At 42.0% G+C, this 21,900-nt stretch overlaps 1 protein-coding gene across 1 annotated transcript; it reads left to right on the top strand.

The window, feature by feature from the left end:
- The first annotated feature begins 417 nt into the window (after window positions 1-417).
- On the top strand, window positions 418-17,608 carry LOC137284238 (protein dachsous-like). The gene is made up of 14 exons (XM_067815971.1): window positions 418-677; window positions 876-967; window positions 2,356-2,437; window positions 4,949-5,064; window positions 5,818-5,988; window positions 7,292-7,420; window positions 8,885-9,046; window positions 10,166-10,340; window positions 12,384-12,520; window positions 12,895-14,226; window positions 14,765-14,872; window positions 15,441-15,581; window positions 16,329-16,451; window positions 17,014-17,608. The coding sequence occupies exons 1-14, from the start codon at window positions 608-610 to the stop codon at window positions 17,074-17,076; spliced, it is 2,901 nt and encodes a 966-aa protein (XP_067672072.1). The 5' UTR covers window positions 418-607; the 3' UTR covers window positions 17,077-17,608.
- Window positions 17,609-21,900: the final 4,292 nt, after the last annotated feature.

Genomic DNA, 21,900 nt, shown 5'->3' with positions numbered 1-21,900 from the left:
TCACCACGTAAAAAGGTGCAACAAGGTCAGAAGCCTATTCTTCCCCCTAAATTCCACCCTGAGCGGTATAATGTCCGACAAACAACTGTTTATAAAACATTTAAAATTCCCAGGCACAAAGAAGAGTAGAAATCTGTCCACCCAACCTTGATACGCACATCACCCTACTACATTACATCCCTCGGAAACGTTCAGCTTGGCATGCATGCGACTTGTCTTACATAGGACAACATGCAATTAACCCCGTGTCCGGGATGAACAAAAAACCTTGAGTACACAACAAATAAAACCTTTTTGAGGTCACAATTTTACATTAACTGTACATCTAGGGTGCTTGACAGTCGGGAAAGGAAAAACCCATCCACTTCTAGGATACAAACAGTAATAAATGAAATCTTAAAGATGACAGTGTGGTACGACAGAGGTATTGGAAACTCGTCAGATGATACAAAATGCACAGCGAAAATAGCGACATCGTTGAGTAAATAGAGAGATAAGATTATCCAAGCCGGATGCAGATACGTGGGTGAGGTGCAGCAAGATGTTACCTGTATATAAGTAGCCCGCTCACCATCACAGGGGAGACAGAGGCACCCGTCTTCTGAACATGACCACCTCAAGCTACTTCCTGGCGCTCACGTTAGCGCTTAGTCTTTTAACAGTAACAGAAAGCAAAGGTAATTCCGCTGTGATGCTCAGATATGTCGTATGTGAAATCTTTCAACTATAAATGTTTCAAAGTAATTTATGGCTATAGCGGATTAAATTGTATACTGCTCCACTTTTGATAGGAATGCATCTTTATGAATGTTTGCAATGAGCGAACACAGCAAACTATATATTATTCTGGAAGGCTACATTCGTTGTTCGTACAGTGTTGAAGACACCAACTACACAGGCCCCTGGGGATTCGCCATGCGTCAAGGGGTTTTCATCGTCAACGTACAGATCCACAATTTCTGAAAACGTGAGTCATATTTACTACTCAAATTGTCAAGGTAATAGTTACTGTATTAGTATCTCTTGCAACAATTGCTGCGTCATCTACTAGGATCCGCTGGTGAATACCAATATCGTTCCGGTTACGATTCATGGTCTGCCAGCAGCATAAACGTGTTCCTGGGTTTTATCAAAGTGACAGTTGTAAGATATGCACCTCTTCGAGATTTCTTTATACACGAAACCACAATGATAAAAGTTGAACAGTTACAGTGTTTAAACAGGCGCTTAACTAAATGTCTAATTCAGATTCTGAAACGCATTAAAAGATCACAAGCAAGAATGTAATCCTTTACATGTGCACGTTTCAAACGACGATGAGATTATTTGGTTTCAGTGATATTTGTTTTTCTGTAAAAGACAATTGGAAAATGAAAAACCTTTTTAAACTAATTGTAGGTAAATCCAAATCCCCACGCATGTGACCTTGTAACTTTACTCACCACAATAACTTTGTTGTAAACTAAACTCTTGGACACTGCATGAACATTTTGTTCCTGACCATATTATTGTAAGCTTTGAGTTAGTTACGAAATCTAAGAAGTGCGCAAATATACACATATTTATTTGTTTCGTTTTCGGGAGATTATATTACCGCTATGAAGAAACAATATAATTCCAAATTTCCAACCACTTTAAACGGTATGTGTAATTTATAAGTGTGCTTAACGTACACCACACCGAAGAAACCCACGACAACGACAGACATACCAGGAAACAGACGAAGGGACGCAACTCCTGCGGCGATCTGAATCTCGGATCAAAATGTGCGTTTACAACAGATCACATATTACGTGATTTTATGGGGAAACATAGAGAAAGATTTCAGAAATCAACTGCGTTTTCTCTAACTATGCAGAGGACTACACTGACAATGGGTCCACTTCTGTTTTCTCCTTCTTTGTTCTTCTCCTCAACTAGTACTACTGGTATGAATAAATTAATATGCTTTTTCCTTCACAAGAACCTCATGGATACCATAGCTTAGTTACAACCGATTCTGTCGGAATCCATTGCATGCCTGGTGATGTGTTTTTTTTCTACTAACCTGTCTGAACCACAGAGCACTCACATTAGGTAAAGGGCACCGAGTGAGTTATCGGTGAGTGAGTATGTTTTTACACCACGTTCAGCAATATTCAAGCAATATCACAGCGGGGGACACAAGAAATAGGGTTACACATTTCATCAATGTGGGGAATTGAACGCGGGTCTTCGGCGTGACGAACTGACGCTTTAACCACTAGGCTATCCCACCACCCGAAAGGGCACGGAATACGTGATGAATCACGTGTGTTGGTGTACAGTGGTTGTATGTGGCTGGGAACATTTCACGGAATGTTGTTACTCTTCCAGGTTCGCTACCAGTCCATCCCTGTACCAGTGAGCCCTGAAATCACCGCCTGCCGAACTGACACCAAGGTGGTGTACAACATTAGTACGTATACACCAGCTGTTTTACTTACACCAAGCACAAACAGCTCGCCTTGTGTGGATCACCACCACATCATTCCAGATGAAAAATTTCCCAGGCGCCCACAGATGTGCTGACAACATACTTTCTCCACCGTATCAGTATGAATTGTACCCATACTCGGGGTACGAATATTGGCCCCGGCAGACCATGCTTATCGTAAGAGGCGTATAAATAGATAGGCCGATTTCATAGTCATCGAACCGCGTGACCATTTGGGTTAGAATTGATCTTCAGCAACCTTGTGACGGGATCGGGTGGTCAGCTGCGATGTCCAGGTTGATGAATCTAATCGTCCTGAGTTGCATAGATCGGTGCTCGTGATGTTGGCTTCGATCGGTGCTTCGATTCTAACCGAAGCAATCGTACAATCTCCAAAGTCTTAATTTCAACTGATCTTCTATTATGAAGAGTAGGATAAAATTTGATGATATCTAGTTCTACTGATTCCTTGTGCTTTATTGACGACTGTACGCCATGTTTAACAATATTCAAGCAACCGTCAAAAGCCGGAATTACTCCCACACGAGTTTTGTACCTCGTATACTATGCCCGTGAAAATACGTAATATTGATAACATATGATATTAGATTCCGACAAGGCTGTCTTCAAGTTATTTACATTATTGCAGGTTTAGATTTGTGACCGCCTTTTAATACTGTCCGTCATATGATGTAACTGTATATACATCTCTTTTGAGTCGGTTATGTAGTTCTGGGAAGGGACAGTGAGAGGACTGCTCTTGAATCGGTTAACTCGGTGCTAGTTAAGACTGACTAGAACATTACACCACAATCAGTTAACTCAGTGCTGGTTTTGACAAATGCGAGCATGTCACCAGAATCGATTCAGTCGCTCTCTGTATATATGCATGGAAGCAGGTATGTGAATCGTCATTTGTCAGGGGTATGGTGTAGGAGTGAGTTTAGTTTTACGCCACACCCAGCAACATTCCAACCGTATGATGGCTGTCTGTAATCCAGTGATCCAGCTCAGGCAATCCAGTGATCAACATTCTGAACATCATTGTACGCAATTGGGATTCAATGGCATGTGTCAACCAAATATGCGAGTCTGACCGCATGATCCCGTTATTTTCCTTTTCCAACAAGCATGGGTTACTGAAAATAAATTATGTCCTCGCTAGGAATGTTGAAATGCTGGTTGTATTCACCATGTATGTTATGAATATGTTGTGATATTTCCCCGATGAGTCTGACGTAGGAGTGCAGTGTTGTAATGCCGGTTGTATTCACCATGTATGTTATGAATATGTTGTGATATTTCCCCGATGAGTCTGACGTAGGACTGCAGTGTTGTAATGCCGGTTGTATTCACCATGTATGTTATGAATATGTTGTGATATTTCCCCGGTGAGTCTGACGTAGGAGTGCAGTGTTGTAATGCCGGTTGTATTCACCATGTATGTTATGAATATGGTCTGTTATTTCCCCGATGAGTCTGACGTAGGAGTGCAGTGTTGTAATGCCGGTTGTATTCACCATGTATGTTATGAATATGTTGTGATATTTCCCCGGTGAGTCTGACGTAGGAGTGCAGTGTTGTAATGCCGGTTGTATTCACCATGTATGTTATGAATATGTTGTGATATTTCCCCGGTGAGTCTGACGTAGGAGTGCAGTGTTGTAATGCCGGTTGTATTCACCATGTATGTTATGAATATGTTGTGATATTTCCCCGGTGAGTCTGACGTAGGAGTGCAGTGTTGTAATGCTGGTTGTATTCACCATGTATGTTATGAATATGTTGTGATATTTCCCCGGTGAGTCTGACGTAGGAGTGCAGTGTTGTAATGCTGGTTGTATTCACCATGTATGTTATGAATATGTTGTGATATTTCCCCGATGAGTCTGACGTAGGACTGCAGTGTTGTAATGCCGGTTGTATTCACCATGTATGTTATGAATATGTTGTGATATTTCCCCGGTGAGTCTGACGTAGGAGTGCAGTGTTGTAATGCCGGTTGTATTCACCATGTATGTTATGAATATGGTCTGTTATTTCCCCGATGAGTCTGACGTAGGAGTGCAGTGTTGTAATGCCGGTTGTATTCACCATGTATGTTATGAATATGTTGTGATATTTCCCCGGTGAGTCTGACGTAGGAGTGCAGTGTTGTAATGCCGGTTGTATTCACCATGTATGTTATGAATATGTTGTGATATTTCCCCGGTGAGTATGACGTAGGAGTGCAGTGTTGTAATGCCGGTTGTATTCACCATGTATGTTATGAATATGTTGTGATATTTCCCCGGTGAGTCTGACGTAGGAGTGCAGTGTTGTAATGCTGGTTGTATTCACCATGTATGTTATGAATATGTTGTGATATTTCCCCGGTGAGTCTGACGTAGGAGTGCAGTGTTGTAATGCTGGTTGTATTCACCATGTATGTTATGAATATGTTGTGTTATTTCCCCTGAGTAATCCACTGGTGTTGTATACATTTCCTTGCAGACCCTGCTACTTCGTCGGACGTGTTTTTCATAGACAACAGAACGGGTTCTATTTACATGACCCACCCCTTAGACTACGAGAGCACATCAAGTCACCGTGTAGATCTTCTAATACAGGTAAACTGCTGACCTACCATCACATAATACACTTTCACACGACTTCCAACGATCTTCGATCGGTAGTCCCTGGCGCACTCAGTCGGGTATTACAGGGTAAGGAACTTTTACAAAGTACTAATAAGGCACGTAGACTGTGGGAGAATCATATCTCAACATTTCCATTTAAGCATCACATGTATTAGATATTTAGCGAAACAACATTCTCAATAATGTTTGGCAATACTGAGCTGATCAAACATGATAAAATCAGTTTACGAAAGACGACAGTTCAGCAAAAGACACTTGAAAGTGTGTAAGGACATAGGCTAACCAAGCGTATGGGGGCCACAACAACCATATTTGTTTGATTTTGAGCATAGAGATGTCCCTCATGGCATACAACGCCAGCTCCTCCTCAGACAAAAAGAGCTATCGTATTCAATCATACTTTAGGATAAGTCCAGTGATTATCACATTGTTCCGACAGGGTTATTTCCAGAAAAGGTGATTACTCTTTATTTTATCTGTACGCCAAACGGCTCCATTACGAACTGAATATATAAAACAGTGAAGCAAGTCAGACAATTTAGTGGGTTTATCTACTATTTGCAGTCTGGGACAAGATGCATGCACACTTCTAGAATATGCGTAGTAAAAGTGTCCCAATCTATATGTTATCGTACAGATTCTTTACAAACAATCTTCAAGTATCTTCATTTACGTCTGCATCCTCAGTCTAAGCATTATGTAATGTTCATGCAATTCCTTCAGGAGACCCACGCCACAGGAAACGACGATGGGAGTGCTCTTCTCGTCATCGACGTCTTGGACGTGAACGACAACAGACCCGTGATGACGCAACCCGTCTACACCGTTGACATCCCTGAGAACAGTGTGATTGGGCTTCGTCTACTCACGGTATCAGCAACAGACGCTGACTCGGTAAGTGCGCGATAGTGAGTGGATGTGGATGTGAGTGTGTGAGTGTGAGTGTGAGTGTGAGTGTGAGTGTGAGTGTGAGTGTGAGTGTGAGTGTGAGTGTGAGTGTGACTGTGAGTGTGACTGTGAGTGTGAGTGCGAGCGCAGGCGGATCTCGAAGGGAGTGGGGTTGATGGAGGCGCAACCCCCTTTTATCCTGAAAGTTTATTAAAAAAACACTTAAACTTCCGAGAACTGATCTTCTCCTGAACTGCACACGCACACTTTCTCAAAAAGTTGTATGCGCCCCTGGTGAGAGAATGTGAGTGTGTGTGTGTGTGTGTGTGTGTGTGTGTGTGTGTGTGTGTGTGAGTGAGAGAGAGAGAGAGACAGAGAGAGAGAGAGAGAGAGAGAGAGAGAGAGAGAGAGAGAGAGAATGTGAGAGTGTGTTCGAGGTTGAAAGGTTTGTGGTGGGTCTGAGGGATTTAACTTAACTTAACACTTAACCTGAATGATTTAAACGCACCCGAACGACGTAGAGATTTTCATTCCGTCACATTCCCACAAACAAGTAATGGTGCAGGAATACATAACGATACATTTCGATATGTTACAACCAGGTAATATGCCATTTCAGGCTTTTGCATCAGTGAAATGCCTTTTGCAACACATGAGGTTTAACATACACCTTCAATCTTTGCTTATGTGTAATCAGCTGTATGCTGTAACGAAACACTGAAATCAAACAAAGTGAATGGTCAAATGCAACATATGTCATATTTGGGATTTCACTTTCTTGGTAAAGTACAAATTCTAGTACTTTTTTTCGGTTGAGTCCCATCCGGGATTCGAACCCGCACCCTCAGAGTCAAAGTGAATGTTGACAGCCTGAGAGCAAAAATCAAATCAAATCAAAGAAAATAAAATAACAAAATAAATAAATGAAACGAAATAATATGCTATTTTACATCCAGTTTTATTTCGTCTGGAAGCTATCTCCAGACCCTTGTCATGTCAGGCAAGAAGTGTATGAAGTTACAGATGTGTAAAATAATGTTTGCAGAAGGTTTCAAACTAGTATCAGATACAAAAGGATCCGGAGAATACGTATCGAAATACTACACAAAAACCAAACGTTCAAGTTCAAGACTGTCATTTTGGTGCATATTGTATAAAACCTGAATTGCATGTGCCACTGGTGATAAATAACATTCAGTTTTCTCTTTCATTGTACATTATTATATGCCAGTCAGATGAACTTGCCGACCTCAAATTGACATATTAGTGTACACAACTGTACCTCTGGACGATTATGTTTTTCTTGCAGGGAAACAACGCTGTTGTAAAGTATGTACTTGACACACCCTCCTGTCCGATTAGGGTGAACAATATCACGGGAGAAGTCGACCTTATCAAGGAAGCCGACTATGAAGTAACGCACCAATACAGTTGTCGGGTGAGTGATATGCAGCCAGGTATAAACACCACCAATACAGTTTTCGGGTGAGTGAGATACATCCAACTATAAACACCACCGATACAGTTGTTCGGAGAGTGAGATACAGCCAGCTATAAACACCACCAATACAGTTGTCTGGTGAGTGAGATACATCCAACTATAAACACCACCAATACAGTTGTCTGGTGAGTGAGATACAGTCAGGTATAAACACCACCAATACAGTTGTCTGGTGAGTGAGATACAACCAGGTATAAACACCACCAATACAGTTGTCTGGTGAGTGAGATACATCCAACTATAAACACCACCAATACAGTTGTCTGGTGAGTGAGATACATCCAACAATAAACACCACCAATACAGTTGTCTGGTGAGTGAGATACATCCAGCTATAAACACCACCAATACAGTTGTCTGGTGAGTGAGGTACAGCCAGGTATAAACACCACCAATACAGTTGTCTGGTGAGTGAGATACATCCAACAATAAACACCACCAATACAGTTGTCTGGTGAGTGAGATACAGTCAGGTATAAACACCACCAATACAGTTGTCTGGTGAGTGAGATACAGTCAGGTATAAACACCACCAATGCAGTTGTCTGGTGAGTGAGATACATCCAACAATAAACACCACCAATACAGTTGTCTGGTGAGTGAGATACATCCAACAATAAACACCACCAATACAGTTGTCTGGTGAGTGAGATACATCCGGCTATAAACACCACCAATACAGTTGTCTGGTGAGTGAGATACAGCCAGGTATAAACACCACCAATACAGTTGTCTGGTGAGTGAGATACATCCAACAATAAACACCACCAATACAGTTGTCTGGTGAGTGAGATACATCCAACAATAAACACCACCAATACAGTTGTCTGGTGAGTGAGATACATCCAACAATAAACACCACCAATACAGTTGTCTGGTGAGTGAGGTACATCAAAGTATCAACACCTCCAATGCAATTGTCCAATAACTGTCTGATGCAACAAACTATCATGAACACCAATAGAAATGTGTGGTGAGTGAGATTATCATCACCACCAACACAATTGTCTGCTGACTGTCATGTACAATATCTGAAAACAGCAATATGGAATTCTTCGATCATAACTTGATGTTTCAAAGCATCATCTACCGTCCATTAAATGGTGGTTCTACCAGTAATCGTTGCAGTTCGGTTAGCACCAACTCGCCAGACAATGAACCGGTTTCGAGTCTCCATGTGGTTACATTTCCTGAGGCGTGTTCCGGAAGTCTTCTTGTCGTAATACGTTTTGACTTTATGCTCAAGGCAACAAAAAAAAAATACCTAACGCGCAATACTGACATATAATTATACTTTTAGATAATAATGCACGTAACGCACGTGTTTTGTTTCTGACCACGTGCATAGTCAGGTGAACGATTGCTACCACCTGTTATGTATGAATACTTGGTACCTCACAGGTATATGCAAAGGAAACGCTCACCAGGGAAGGTTTTTCAAGTGACCCATCGACAATCGTTATCAAGCTTCATGATATCAACGACAACAGCCCCGTCTTCACCTCGAACTCATACGACTTCGTCATGACATGGCCTCCATCTAACGGCATGTATGTTGGGAAGGTATGTGTCTTGAACCTGAACTAGGCGTCTAGTTAACGGCAGAATAAAATCATTTTGGAAGAAAAGTCTCAAAGGTCATGGTGAACTTTAAAACTGAAAACTGAATCGCTGATTAACCTGAAAGTTTATTCTGAATTCACACTTTCCAATTTACACTATTACACATACATACCATAATGCATATGTGCATTAGAACCACTTTATTCAAGTTTGCGATGGTTATGTGATAGACTGTGTGAAATTAGCTTTTATTTTTACCACCATCAAGAAGACGTTTAACATAGGCTTCAATGTATCGATGATGGAATATCATTCAGTTACCACCAATTAACCGATTCCTTCCCACATGAATTTGACAAAGGAAGCAATCGAGACCATTGCGTGTTTCACAGTTAGATCCATTCATAATGGCCGTATGACAAAAGAGATGAGTCAACGTTCCAACAGTCAACGCCGAGCAGTATTCCAACACCTCCAGCTTTTGGCGTTGACATTTCACAAGTAATTTAGCTAGGTACAATCGAGCATGCTCTTTTACAAGAATTGTAAACAGCGTCATGTATAATTCATAGTCCTCATTCTTCAGCGTCATGCAACTCTTTTTCAGAATGTGTTAGATCAGAGTTCTAACATTCAAGGCCTCTGTTAGCCTTTAGATATATTTAAGATGAACACAAAGAGGACATTTGATGCCTCAATAACAAACAAACATCATATGTATTCCCTTTCTTATCTGTGTTAATAGTAATGATAACATCGTCATAAATATTGATTGATGAACACATGCTCTGCCAACGTTGCCAACGTAACCGATGCTTGTCGTACGACGAGCCTAACGGGATCGGGTGGTCAGGCGCATTGACGTGGTTGACATATGTCACCGGTTCCTAGTTGCGAAGATCGATGCTCATGCTGTTGATCACTGGACTGTCTGGTCCAGACTCTATTATTTACTGACCGCCCCCATGTAGCTGGAATATTGTTGAGTGCGGCATAAAACTAAACTCACTCACTCTTGATTGTATTAATCACAAGGTTGTGTGCTCCAGTCTCGATTATGTACAGGCCGCCACCAGTACTAAATACTGTACAAGTGATCATCGGTAACGTTTTTCATAGGTCACCGCTTACGACAAGGATTCTGGTGAATTTGGAAGGGTTAGCTACACAATACAAAATCCAGACAACTCTTTCCTCTCTATTGACCAAGATGGAGCGATCAACGTCAAAGACGCCTCGGTGGGCGCTCTGCAGAAAGACAGAAACTACACTTTCCTTGTGTTGGCCAGAGACCGTAAGCGAGATTAATGCGTCTGACATCTCCATATCATTTACCTGGCTTCTCGTGTGACAAGTAATGCTGCTTGAGTTCTGTTCTTAAAAGTGGAAATGCTCTGATGTACTTTGCCCCTTTAAAGGTCACATGCAACCAAAAACATCAAACACAATTATCACTTATTCATGACATATAATATACATTGCTGTTTGTAAAAAAAACAATCGCGATTCAAAAGTACAATATTTTGTACTTGGGCTAACTTTCCTTGAAACGAAGCCCTCGGGAGACCGAACCCAGTCATAGCGGGTGGATGTGCACTCAAGTGTAATGACAGCTTCCGATTGGCTGGTTCATTTGCTGATACGCTGATGGCTCATTGTGTGTACAGAAAGATGATCTGTTTGATGGGCATTGTAGAAGTATGGCGAGTCACAAGAAGGAAGATTCTTTAGAGGTAACAACTTCTTTTATTGTACTTGATGCGTCGTTTCAGTATGGATTCATATTCCTTTGTCAAACAAAATCATATAGACTAGAAGTTTTTATCCATAAAGATGTAAATAGAGAAGTTGGGTTTTGTAAATACATATTCACTGAATTTGCGTTGGATCCAATCAAAAATCATCTCAGTAGAGATGGTGAACTACTGCGTGGCTGAAAACTGTCATTCGTCCAAGTACAAAGCAGGACTTGAAACTGACAAGAGTCTGCACCAGTTTCCGTCAGATCCAGTCATGCGAGAAATATGGATGTACTTGTAGTTTGTTTGCAACCACAGACATAAAACATGTCATGTGTACATGTGTCACACCTGCGTAATTAGATAATGCGGCAGAGACAGGACTTGGGTGCAGGAGTCAGAAATCAATATATTGTGTTTATGGCGTATGTCCTGATAAGTGTTAAGTTCAAATTGCATGTGGTGAATGATTGAAGCTGCGTATTACATATTGTCTTTAGTAGACTTTCAGGCAGACATATAGGTGTCAATAAACCAGACATTGAGCTTTCTGTGTGAGCTTTCTTATGTAACGAGTAGATTATTTGCTTGTTTCTGTACACAACCAAGTTCAGACTAATGCTCACGACCTCATACTCCGGGCAGGCATTCTGTTTCAAGCTCCGCGAACCTATTCACTGCGCATGCGTTATGGGCGCAGCGCAGCACAGCTGTTGAAACAAAACCACCACACCCCCCACCCCCCGCCGCTTGGGGAAATTCAGTCAATCGTTTTGAACTCTGATTTCGCGGGCTTTTTTTCATCGCGTTTTTTCAACTTTATAGGTTGAATAAAGTTGAATTGGCATTTTTGGATGATTTGTTTCGGTAAGTGCGCATGCATACCGAAAGGTATCAGAATCTGCAAAGTTGTATTTTACGTTGCATGTGACCTTTAAGCCTAAATCTGCCATTCTAACTGAGATTCTTTGTTTATGCGGATAATCAGCTGTAACAGAAGAATATATAGAGACATGGCGTGTGTTTACTGTTATACTTGCATGAAACAAGATGTAAGACTTAAAGAGGGAAATGTTTCCTTGCCAGCTTCAAGTTGAAGTTACGTGCGTCAGTCATTTGCATTCACAATATGAACATAGTTTCAGGTTACCCGCATCTACACTTGAACCAAGGCTATTGTATCATTAGAGGCATATGTGGTTTTCGTATAGGTATAGCCATCGTAGCATACGAAAAAATATAGTATGTAGAACGGCAGTAACTTCTCTTTTTCTTTCAGGGAACAACTCTACACTGTTCAAATGTGCAGAAATCTTGCATGTTGAACATTTTAAACAGAAAATGGGTGTAAAAATCGGAATGTATGTGTGACGGAGCAGATACCTTTATGCATGCATGCATACATACATACATACACACATACATACATACATACATACATACATACATACATATATACACACATACACACATACACACATACATACATGCATACATACATACATACATACATACATACATACATACATACATACATACATACATACATACATACATACATACATACATACATACATAATTATAATCTGTATCTTCAGATGGCAAAAACCCACGTATGGGCCAGACACTGGTGCACATGAGGATGGTCGAAGGCTACAGCCGCTGGTTCTTCTACAATTCCTCGTACAGGTTCCAAATACCAGAGAATACACCAACAAACGCGGAAGTTGGGCTGGTAGGTACTCGACACTAATGCTTTCAAAGGTTCGAATCTGGGCCACTTGATGATAGCATGACCACCAACGTACAGAGATGACATACGATCTCTCACCTGACCCTCCCCAGTGTTACATAAAATAAACATTGGGTACCCGGTATACTACCCTCAGCTGCCTCACTAACAGGAACATTTAACGCGCAAGGAGATATAAATAAACAGACACTTCTAATATTTTTTGTATATCAACATCAATAAATCTTTTATGTATTTGATCTATTTACTGGAGGCTGCATATATCTTCCATTTACAACACAAAGTGACATTTTTCTCTCCTTGCTATATCGTATCTTCCAAAACGTAATAGCGGTGGAATCCATGGTGTGTTTAAGGTGACTGTGAACTCCAGCAACGTGAAATACAGCTTCCGTCAGAAGTACACAGACAAGGATTTCCCCTTCGTCATCACCCCAGATGGTGGCTCCATCCGGCTCAATACGCCGCCGAATTCGCCGGTAGATCATGACGGACTCCATAACTCCTTCTTCTTCGAGGTGGCAGCTACAGATGATCTCACGACCTTATACACTAACGTCACTGTCACCATCACAGATATCAATGACAACAGCCCCGTCTTTGTCATACCTAACAGCGACAATTTGATTATCCCCGTAAGTAAGTTTAGGGAACCGGAAGCGACCATATACACCGTGTCAGCTACAGATAAGGATTCTGGTGACAATGGAAGAGTATCGTATGTCATACTGAACACCATCGACGCTTCCCGTTTTGGTATTAATAGGATCAGTGGGAACATTACTACTCGTCAGAGTCTGTTTAACTTAGAAGGTAATACGTTTCATATCACTGTGGAAGCAAGAGATAACGGGCACCCTCCACTGACGACTTCTAGACAAATAACGTTCCAAATCCAAGCAGAAAGCGTCCTTGAAGAGTTTATCTATAAAGTTATCGTAGAGAACGGAGCACCGGTGACGATAGATCTTCTGGAAGGTGCTTTCAGTACATTTCCTAACTCTGAAGTGAGCCTCCGTATCGATTCTGGTAACAGGTATCCAGTTGCACAAATAAATAATGGCAAGCTGATCGTGGACTCATTGGACTATGAACAAATTCAGTACTTGGACCTTACAGTCAATGTCACAGGTAGAACGACCAACAGCTTTGTAGGCTTCATCCATGTGGCAATTGCAGTCGAAGACGTTAATGACAACGCACCAAGTTTCATCGCCTCTCCAGTTTCAACGTTCAACATCCCCATCACAGCCAAATCAGGAGCTACCGTGTACCAGTTCGTGGCCAAGGACAAAGACAGCACAGAAAACCAGAATGGTGCTGTTAGTTATTCTCTCGTCGCACCAGCGTCACCCTTTCTCCTCGACCCCAACACCGGAAAGCTCACACTCAAGAGGGATATGACGACGTCGGACAACAATGCTGTTTTCACGGTGCAAGCGAATGCAACAGATGGAGGTGGGAAATTTGCCCTAAGTTCTCCAGTTAATTTTACGATATACGATCCTGATGAAGGTTTCCCCACATTCCATGAATCAGCGTATTTTGGGTCCCTTCGTGAGAACTCCCCGATTCGTACGAGTGTGATGCTGGTAAACCCAGTGCTGACAGTTTTCCCTGGGGCACACGAGCTCGCCGTGGACATGGTGGGCACGCACAAGTCGGACTTCTACGTAACGGCTCCATATGTGAGTATATTCCACTAATGTGCTTCGACAAAATAACACGATCAATAGTAAGTGAGCGGATGAGTTTAGTTTTATGCCGCACTAAGTGATGTTCCAGCCACGTAGCAGCGATTTTTAAATAATCCAGTGATCAGCATCATGAACATCGATCTTCGCAATTGAAATACAATGATGTGGGTCAGCGAGCCTGACCTTCTGATCCCGGTATCGCTTCTTGCGACAAGCATGAATTACTGTAGATCAATTCTTACCCGAATGTTCACGGGTCCACAATCAATACATTGTGATAGTGATCTTTGTTGAATAATAAATATGTGTTCTTCCTCGTTTCCGGACAAATGTACAGTCCTCGCAATATCTGATATCTGACTATGGATAGGTTTCAGTTCACACATGGCTCTTTTGTACTCTTGAATATACATAATAATCTCCCTTTAGCAAAGTGTGCTGTTGTACATGTAATAGACTGATTACGACGACGGTGACTGTGATGGTGGTGGTCGTGATGATGATGATGATGATGATTACTGTTTTCCAGGGCGATCTATACACCAACACGGAAGTGGACGCAGAGAAGACCCCTATGTATCTGCTTGCGATAATGTCCACAACGCTGCACACTCCCATCAAGTCAACAACTGTGTTCGTACGTATCAGGCGACGTAACTCGTTACGCGTTATGCGTTTCAGTAGGGTTCTTACTGTGTATGTTGGCTTGAAATGCTTTTGACAGTACACCATCTACAGTCTGCGGCCAAATATGAATTCGCATTCTGATAACGTCACGACGGCTTAGTCAATACCAAAACACGAAAAAGTGCTGATAACTTTCTAAAATTAAAAAAGAAATACTCACACAAAACTTTCAGTACTTTGTGATATGACCTCCTACTCTCAAAACCTGCAAAATGTCATTCCGATGTTTGCCGATTTGCCAAAACCTGAAGCCATAATAAATTAGATAAGTCAAAGGTTGTGACTCGATACTGCCCAACTATTTTTGCGAACACACTTTTGTCCACTGTATGTCACCGGGTGTGGCCTTAACCTTAAAAATGCCAGTATTGGGGGCAGTTACGTCTCAAACTCGGAGTGGCTGTTCGTCGAAATATTGGAAACGGTAAACGTGTGGATTTACAATGTGATTTCAAGTTTTAGCGTAAACACGTTGATATTTACTTAATAAAACTTTATGTTTGTCTTTTTTTATGTAGGTTCGAATAGACTTGCTCGACGTCAACGACAACCCCCCTCACTTCCCTTTCAGCACGAACCATACCACCATCCGCCGTAGCGATGGCCCCAACACCGTCATAGCAACCGTCACCGCTACAGACAAAGACCTCAGTCCCCAGGTAGACAATTCTGATATGTATAGTGGAGTCGCTTGAGCAGAGATGGGAGTCTTTATGATGTTCAGATTTGGGACAATGGGTGTTTATTCAGTGTCATTACTGATGGGCTATCAAGGTTAGCGGAGTATGAAACACAAATATGTCCAGACTTTTTGTTTGCTTGTAGCAGGGCGTGGAGTCATCCCACAGATGACATCCTTACCTTGTCTGCTTGCTGACGGGGTTAACCTCTTTGGTCATGTGGACAAGGCGTCCGACTTCGGATCAGAGGGTCCGTCGTTCGAATCCCAGCACGGGACTCGGAAATTTTATGGCCGCTACATTGGCGTCCAACGTGGGGCTGAGCACGTTCATATCAAATTTGAACAAAATAAGCCTCAGTACCCAACTATGCGGCCCGGGACATGCCTTCTGTTGACGGGGGAGTATGAAGCAGGGCGTGGAGTCATCCCACAGGTGACATCCTTAACCTCTTTGGTCATGTGGACAGGGCGTCCGACTTTGGATCAGAAGGTCCATCGTTCGAATCCCAGCACGGGACTCGGAAACTTTGTGGCCGCTACATGTTGACAATGCAATTAACTGCTGAATGGTGTTTCTTTATGAGTTTGTCTCATTTTGATAACGCTTGTTAGCGTTTGTAATATTATCTAGATGACACTACGCACATATTGTACTTCTGAAGAAATAAGTCTATTTCCTTTTAGTAGTAGTAGTAGTGTTTCCAGACTGTCTTTGTTGTTTCAGCTTACCTACAACGTGACAGCGGCCCCGTCAACTAGCTTCATCACGACCAGACAAAGCCACAACACGGTGGATGTAGTCGTTGTTGATCCATCCAAGCTTAATGAAAAAACATATCATATTCAGGTAAGCGTTTTCCGTCAAGATTCTTCCCAAAGTTCTCTTCTGCTGCACCCTGTTCCATTTTGAAAGCACAACGTGTCATTTCTGTCCTAGACTGGCTTCTGTTCTAATATGCCCGGTTCATGTTACAGTCCTACACACATGTTCATGTAACACGTGTTCTGTTTGGTTAGAAAGAAGGCAGATTATTCCATTTGCGATATTTTTGCTGCTAGGGGATTTTATGAGAACCGGGAAATATTGTCCGTATTAACAGAGGTTCGGAGGAAGAAAGGACAAGTAAACTCTGTGGGAAGAGAATGACAGTAACGCGGTTCGCACACGTTAGTAAAGGTTAAAGCAAATACTAAAAAAGTTAATTTCTGCGTGTAGTATATAGATATGACTGATATCAACGCTGAAGTTTAACTAGACACTGGTATCATACTGGCATGATGTCGGCTAGGTGGAACTGGGAACGTAGTGTATACAGTGCCATGAAGTATTGAACCTCCGCCCACGAATACTTGGAATGTTGCTACTGACACTCATCCCCACCCCTTACATCCACGCTTTGCTCTTGCAGATGGTTGTTGACGATGGACTCAACAGCGATACAGCAAACCTTGTCCTGACAGTAGAGATGTGACGTCCTGGCGTTTGCAGAGTCAACAGCTGAGGCTGACAACGGCTCTGTTACTTTATATTGTCAAACACGTCTATGCCAGTGGTAGAAAGAGAACTGCTGAACCAATGTCGATATGAAGTATGATGTTGATCTGTGAATATTACACAGAGTATCAGTTTTCACAGATACGTCGTACTGAGAAATATTCTACATATGCATAGACTGCTGCAATGTAATATGTACACAACTTGCGATGACAACAAACATATACTCCCCAACATAATGCCCCAAACTGCTGACATGTCTATCTATCGTAAAACAGGTATAACAAAAATTTCAATGAATGTTAAACTTATGACAATGAGCAATTATATATCTACTGATACAAAATCTATGCACAGTATTTAATGCCATGTGATACACCTTGGTTAGGTTGTGAGGCATATTCACTGAGTCTTAAGCTGTTGATACCTCAGACGAATAAAGGACGCATATATATGTACTCAAGTGTTTTGTTGTCACCTCTAACTACTACGACCACCACCACCATTACTACTACTACTACTGGTACTGCGACTACAGCTACGACTATGACTACTACTGCTACTACGACTACTACTGCTACTACTACTGCTATTGCTACTACTACTGCTACTACTACTGCTGCCTTGTCTCCTGCTGCTGCTACATACCCTGTGTAGAAAACCTGTGTGCCGGTCCGACCTGATTATAGTTTAGATTTGTCATTGGTGTCAACCAATGGTAAACATTTGGTGAACATTTAACACCCGTTCCGGTCTCTCCTCCCACATAATGGTCACTGGGGTAGTCTAGTGGTGAAAGCGTTTGCTCCTCAGGAAGACCCGGTTCGATTCCCCAAATGGGTATAATGTGTGCAGCCCAGTTTGGGTGGCTCCTGTCTTGATATTGCTGGAATACTGCTAAAAGCGGCGTAAAAACGCACTCACTCATTCCTCCTATGTTATGACTACACGTCGTGATGTGACAGGTGTACTCTCGAGCAGCATTAATCACAAGATATGCACTCAATTTCAGGGAAACAATCTCAAGTTTCCATTTTCTAAATAAGTAATCGGTGTCAGGAACTGTGAGTAGGATGTTAAAACTGAAAAAAAGCATTGATTAGTCTTGCCTCAGTTACTAGCAGGCTGCAGTGGGTTACCGGAACTATTGACAATTGAGGCGCTTTGTCTGTTATTTGTTTTATCTCATTGAGACAAGTTTGATGTAGAGTCGTCATAGTAATCTCATTGATAACACACAGAAATAACAATGGCCTGTTATCAGTCATCAACGAGAATAGGATCATGTTGTCAGGCATTCTACGATAACCAGTTGTGTATGGCCCTCATCTGTGACGTTGAGTATGAAACACCATTTCAATCGACTGAGTGAGTTTAGTTTTACGCCGCATTCAGAAATACTCCAGCTATATGGCGGCGACATGTAAATAATGACGTAATCTGAGTGTTTATGACTGATAAAATACGCTGTTTCTCCTTTAAGAAAGAAAGCGATATTAGCGCTAAGACGACCGTATCTGATATAGCACTGGCTCACGCCAGTAGTAGAGCTAACATTCTGTTGTACAGGGACTAGATTTCCAAGCTCTCTTCGCGCTATGATAGTCGTAAGTGCCATACATTAACATGAACCTACGACTATCTTAACGCTAAGAGAGCTTCGGAAATCTAAGGACTGGACTGTAACCTATTTGTGTTCTTCAACAAAACATTCAAACAAGGTAGCGCGCACAGGTTTCGGGGGAAAGAGAAATCGAATAAAAGAATTCAAGCCCACTATAAGCTGATCCTAATTCGTTTAAGGGAAGCAACTCTCAGTGGATTGCAATAATATTCCTTATTCCACACTGTCATCTTTGGTACCGAAAAAAAAACTGGAGAAAAAACCATCGGTAGATGGCTTCCGAAACCCCGAGGTAAAGAAATTAAAATGTCAGACTCTACAATTATGCTGGATGGCTGCTTTTTAATTCCATAGGACGCAGGACGTTATTGAGATGTCACAATTACTGCCTTTTAAGCTAAGTCACGAAGCCCATTCAATGAGCTACATAATACAGTAAGACCTGGCGTGTTGTGTGAAACGATCAGCTTGTCACCTGCAGCTCAGCTTTCCCCTCCGTCACATTAACAAATCGTCTCACTGCCATGACGACGAGGGTCCGCGGTGTCGCTGGTACACCTGAATTTAATTTATCGATAAAGTATATTACTCCACCTCACACGATTTCGCAATTAGGTGAAGCCTGAACAAGAACTTTCCTCCCAGTGATTATTCCGGCCATTATCGATCACAGCCCAAAACAATATTTCACGGCAAACACCGCATCGATTTGACTTGAGCGGTACGCCACTGTCACATAGCCTGGATAGGCTACTCATACTGGGTCGAAGGTTGTATTATACATTCACGTCAAGGGAGCTAACTGATGGTTGGGTTTAACGTTTCTCACCTGCATGGACCACTTTAACATCAAACCAGTAATATCAGGTAGCTCGATGGTAAACACACTTCTTGCCACCATCTTGTCAACCGATACCGTAAATTACACAGTAAGGAGCTCTTCAGAATATGAAAAGGTTGGGAGCTAAAAAGGTTGGGCAAGGACTCACTACTATCTTACTTTATAATATAAGGCTTTGCAACCAATCAGGCTTACACGAAAAAGATAACTTGCAACGCGCCCGGAATAATCTAATTTTTTGCTTAGATAAGCAGGTACAGGTACATTTCTGGTCTTGTATACATCCGCACAGCATGGTGTGATCCAGCATCAAAGAGTGTTCTTGTATACACCCGTACAGCATGTTGTGATCCAGCATCAAAGAGTGTGCCTATACCTACACCATGAGCGCCGCGTCGACTACCTTACCACGACTAACACAATGTATTCTGGACTGAGAGCTGGCAATAGTAATGTGGTAATGTTCTGCTGGAAGTACACAGTAACGATACGACCACTATTTGCTCTTGCGTTAACTTACTGCTCATCCTGAAACCCGGAGTGAGGTCAATGTCGACTATGTCGGTGATGTTGTCAGCTTGCTCAACAACATTTACACGAAAAAAAGGAAAAAACATGATCTCATAACACTCACTACTTGGGCAATCCCCAAAGATCATTCCACCCACGTCACCCTTTGTTGCCAGTGTCAAGGAAGTCCAAAGTAGACCTTGATACATCAGATAATGTTTTCAAACGACGATAGGTCAAGCGCTGATGCTCTTGGCGACAACGACGTCCGAGTAATGGTCCATCTGAATAACACGTGCACGTGCACGTGGACATGCAGGTTCCATCTGTACAGCCGATTACGAACCCTATGTTCACTCACAGCGTTCGATATTAACCTCTGTCCTTAGGCCCGAAGCTGACTCACAGTTTCTTTTTGTACAGGACCCCTTTCATCCCCACTAACTAAGACAATTGTTTCCAATTTAAGATATAGGGTCTAAACATTCTGATTAGGACCCACACCCTTTTATAGTTCCGGGTCCGTGGGTCCTGCAGCTTTTTATGGTTTGGGGCAAACACTGTTCAGCGGTGGCTCTGTGGACCTCCGGTTGGTTGGAAATAATCTTCAGGAACCCATGCGACTAAGGGGATCGCTGACTTGGTTGGCATGTCATCGAATCCCAGCTGCGTAGATCGACGTTCACGCTGTTGATCACTGTATTGTCTGGTCGACTAGATTATTTACAGACCATATAGCTGGAATATTGCTGAGTGTGGCGTGAAACTAAACTCACTCACTCACTCACTCACTGACTCCAATCTGAAAGGCACTTTGACCACCGTTTTCTAACACAGTTGTTCTGATGAAACGATTTTGTGTGAAATTTGTCTCCATTGGTTAACCATATCGACGACGACCACGTTTTTGCGTCAGTTTTGAAATTTACCGCAACCACGTTCACGTTCGCGACACTGCCAGGAGCTCGGAACACCGAACCAGGAGATGCAGAACACGTGATAGGAATAACCAGTTTCTCAGTCCATATACAACCATACAACTCAGTAATATCACGCCAACATGGAACTGAAGCTTTCTAAAGGATATTAGGGGCAGATATTAGGATATTCGGTGCATTTATCAGAGACCAGTATCCGGGGTAGATATTTTAGTCCGTTTGGCTCTACATTTGACCGATGAATTGCAATATGTAACTAGAAAACTAGTAAACACTCGAAATGATGATCATAATCAGACCAACTCTGTCTTTCTTTTGCAGAATTTATGCCCTAATAATAAAATGTAGTTGAATAAACTATCATTAAAATACTGACACAGTTCACTATTTGTTATGAGGGAGGAGTGCAAAGGGAGGAACAGCCATGTGTATGAGAAGCACGTTGACAAGCACCGACACAGTTATCATTATACTCGTGCTGTCTCCATCCTTTCTCGCACACCTCTCTGTTCCTATCTTTACACTCCTCAATCGTAACACATGGTGAACTGACTCAATATTTTAATGTTTTAATGGGTTTTCTAATTCCAGGACAGAAATTCTGCAAAATTCTTTATTTAGAGTTGGTGTGATGTTTTGATTATGATCAGCGTTTCATTGAGTGTTATATGTTGATTAGTTTTCGAGTTAGATTGCACTTCATCGGTTCGCTTTTGGGTGAGTGAGTGGGTTTCGTTTTACGCCGCTCTCAACATATTCCAGCTATATGGCGGCGGTCTGTAAATAATCGAGTCTGAACCAGACAATCCAGTGATCAACAGCACGGTCCGCTTTTGAAAGTATTATAGCAGTAGACATTAGGTGCTGATGTCAGGGGTAGGTATAAGT

Source organism: Haliotis asinina, chromosome 5 (assembly GCF_037392515.1).
Source record: "Haliotis asinina isolate JCU_RB_2024 chromosome 5, JCU_Hal_asi_v2, whole genome shotgun sequence".
NCBI lineage: Eukaryota > Metazoa > Mollusca > Gastropoda > Lepetellida > Haliotidae > Haliotis > Haliotis asinina.
The sequence above is the reverse complement of the archived record's forward strand: the minus strand, read 5'-3'. Positions and strand labels throughout refer to the sequence as shown.

Coding starts and splice junctions, on each gene's coding strand:
- LOC137284238 (XM_067815971.1), top strand. CDS start 608: ATGACCACCTCAAGCTACTTCCTGGCGCTCACGTTAGCGCTTAGTCTT. Junction 12,521..12,894: donor CAAACGCGGAAGTTGGGCTG/GTAGGTACTCGA, acceptor GGTGTGTTTAAG/GTGACTGTGAACTCCAGCAA. Junction 14,873..15,440: donor TCAAGTCAACAACTGTGTTC/GTACGTATCAGG, acceptor TTTTTTATGTAG/GTTCGAATAGACTTGCTCGA.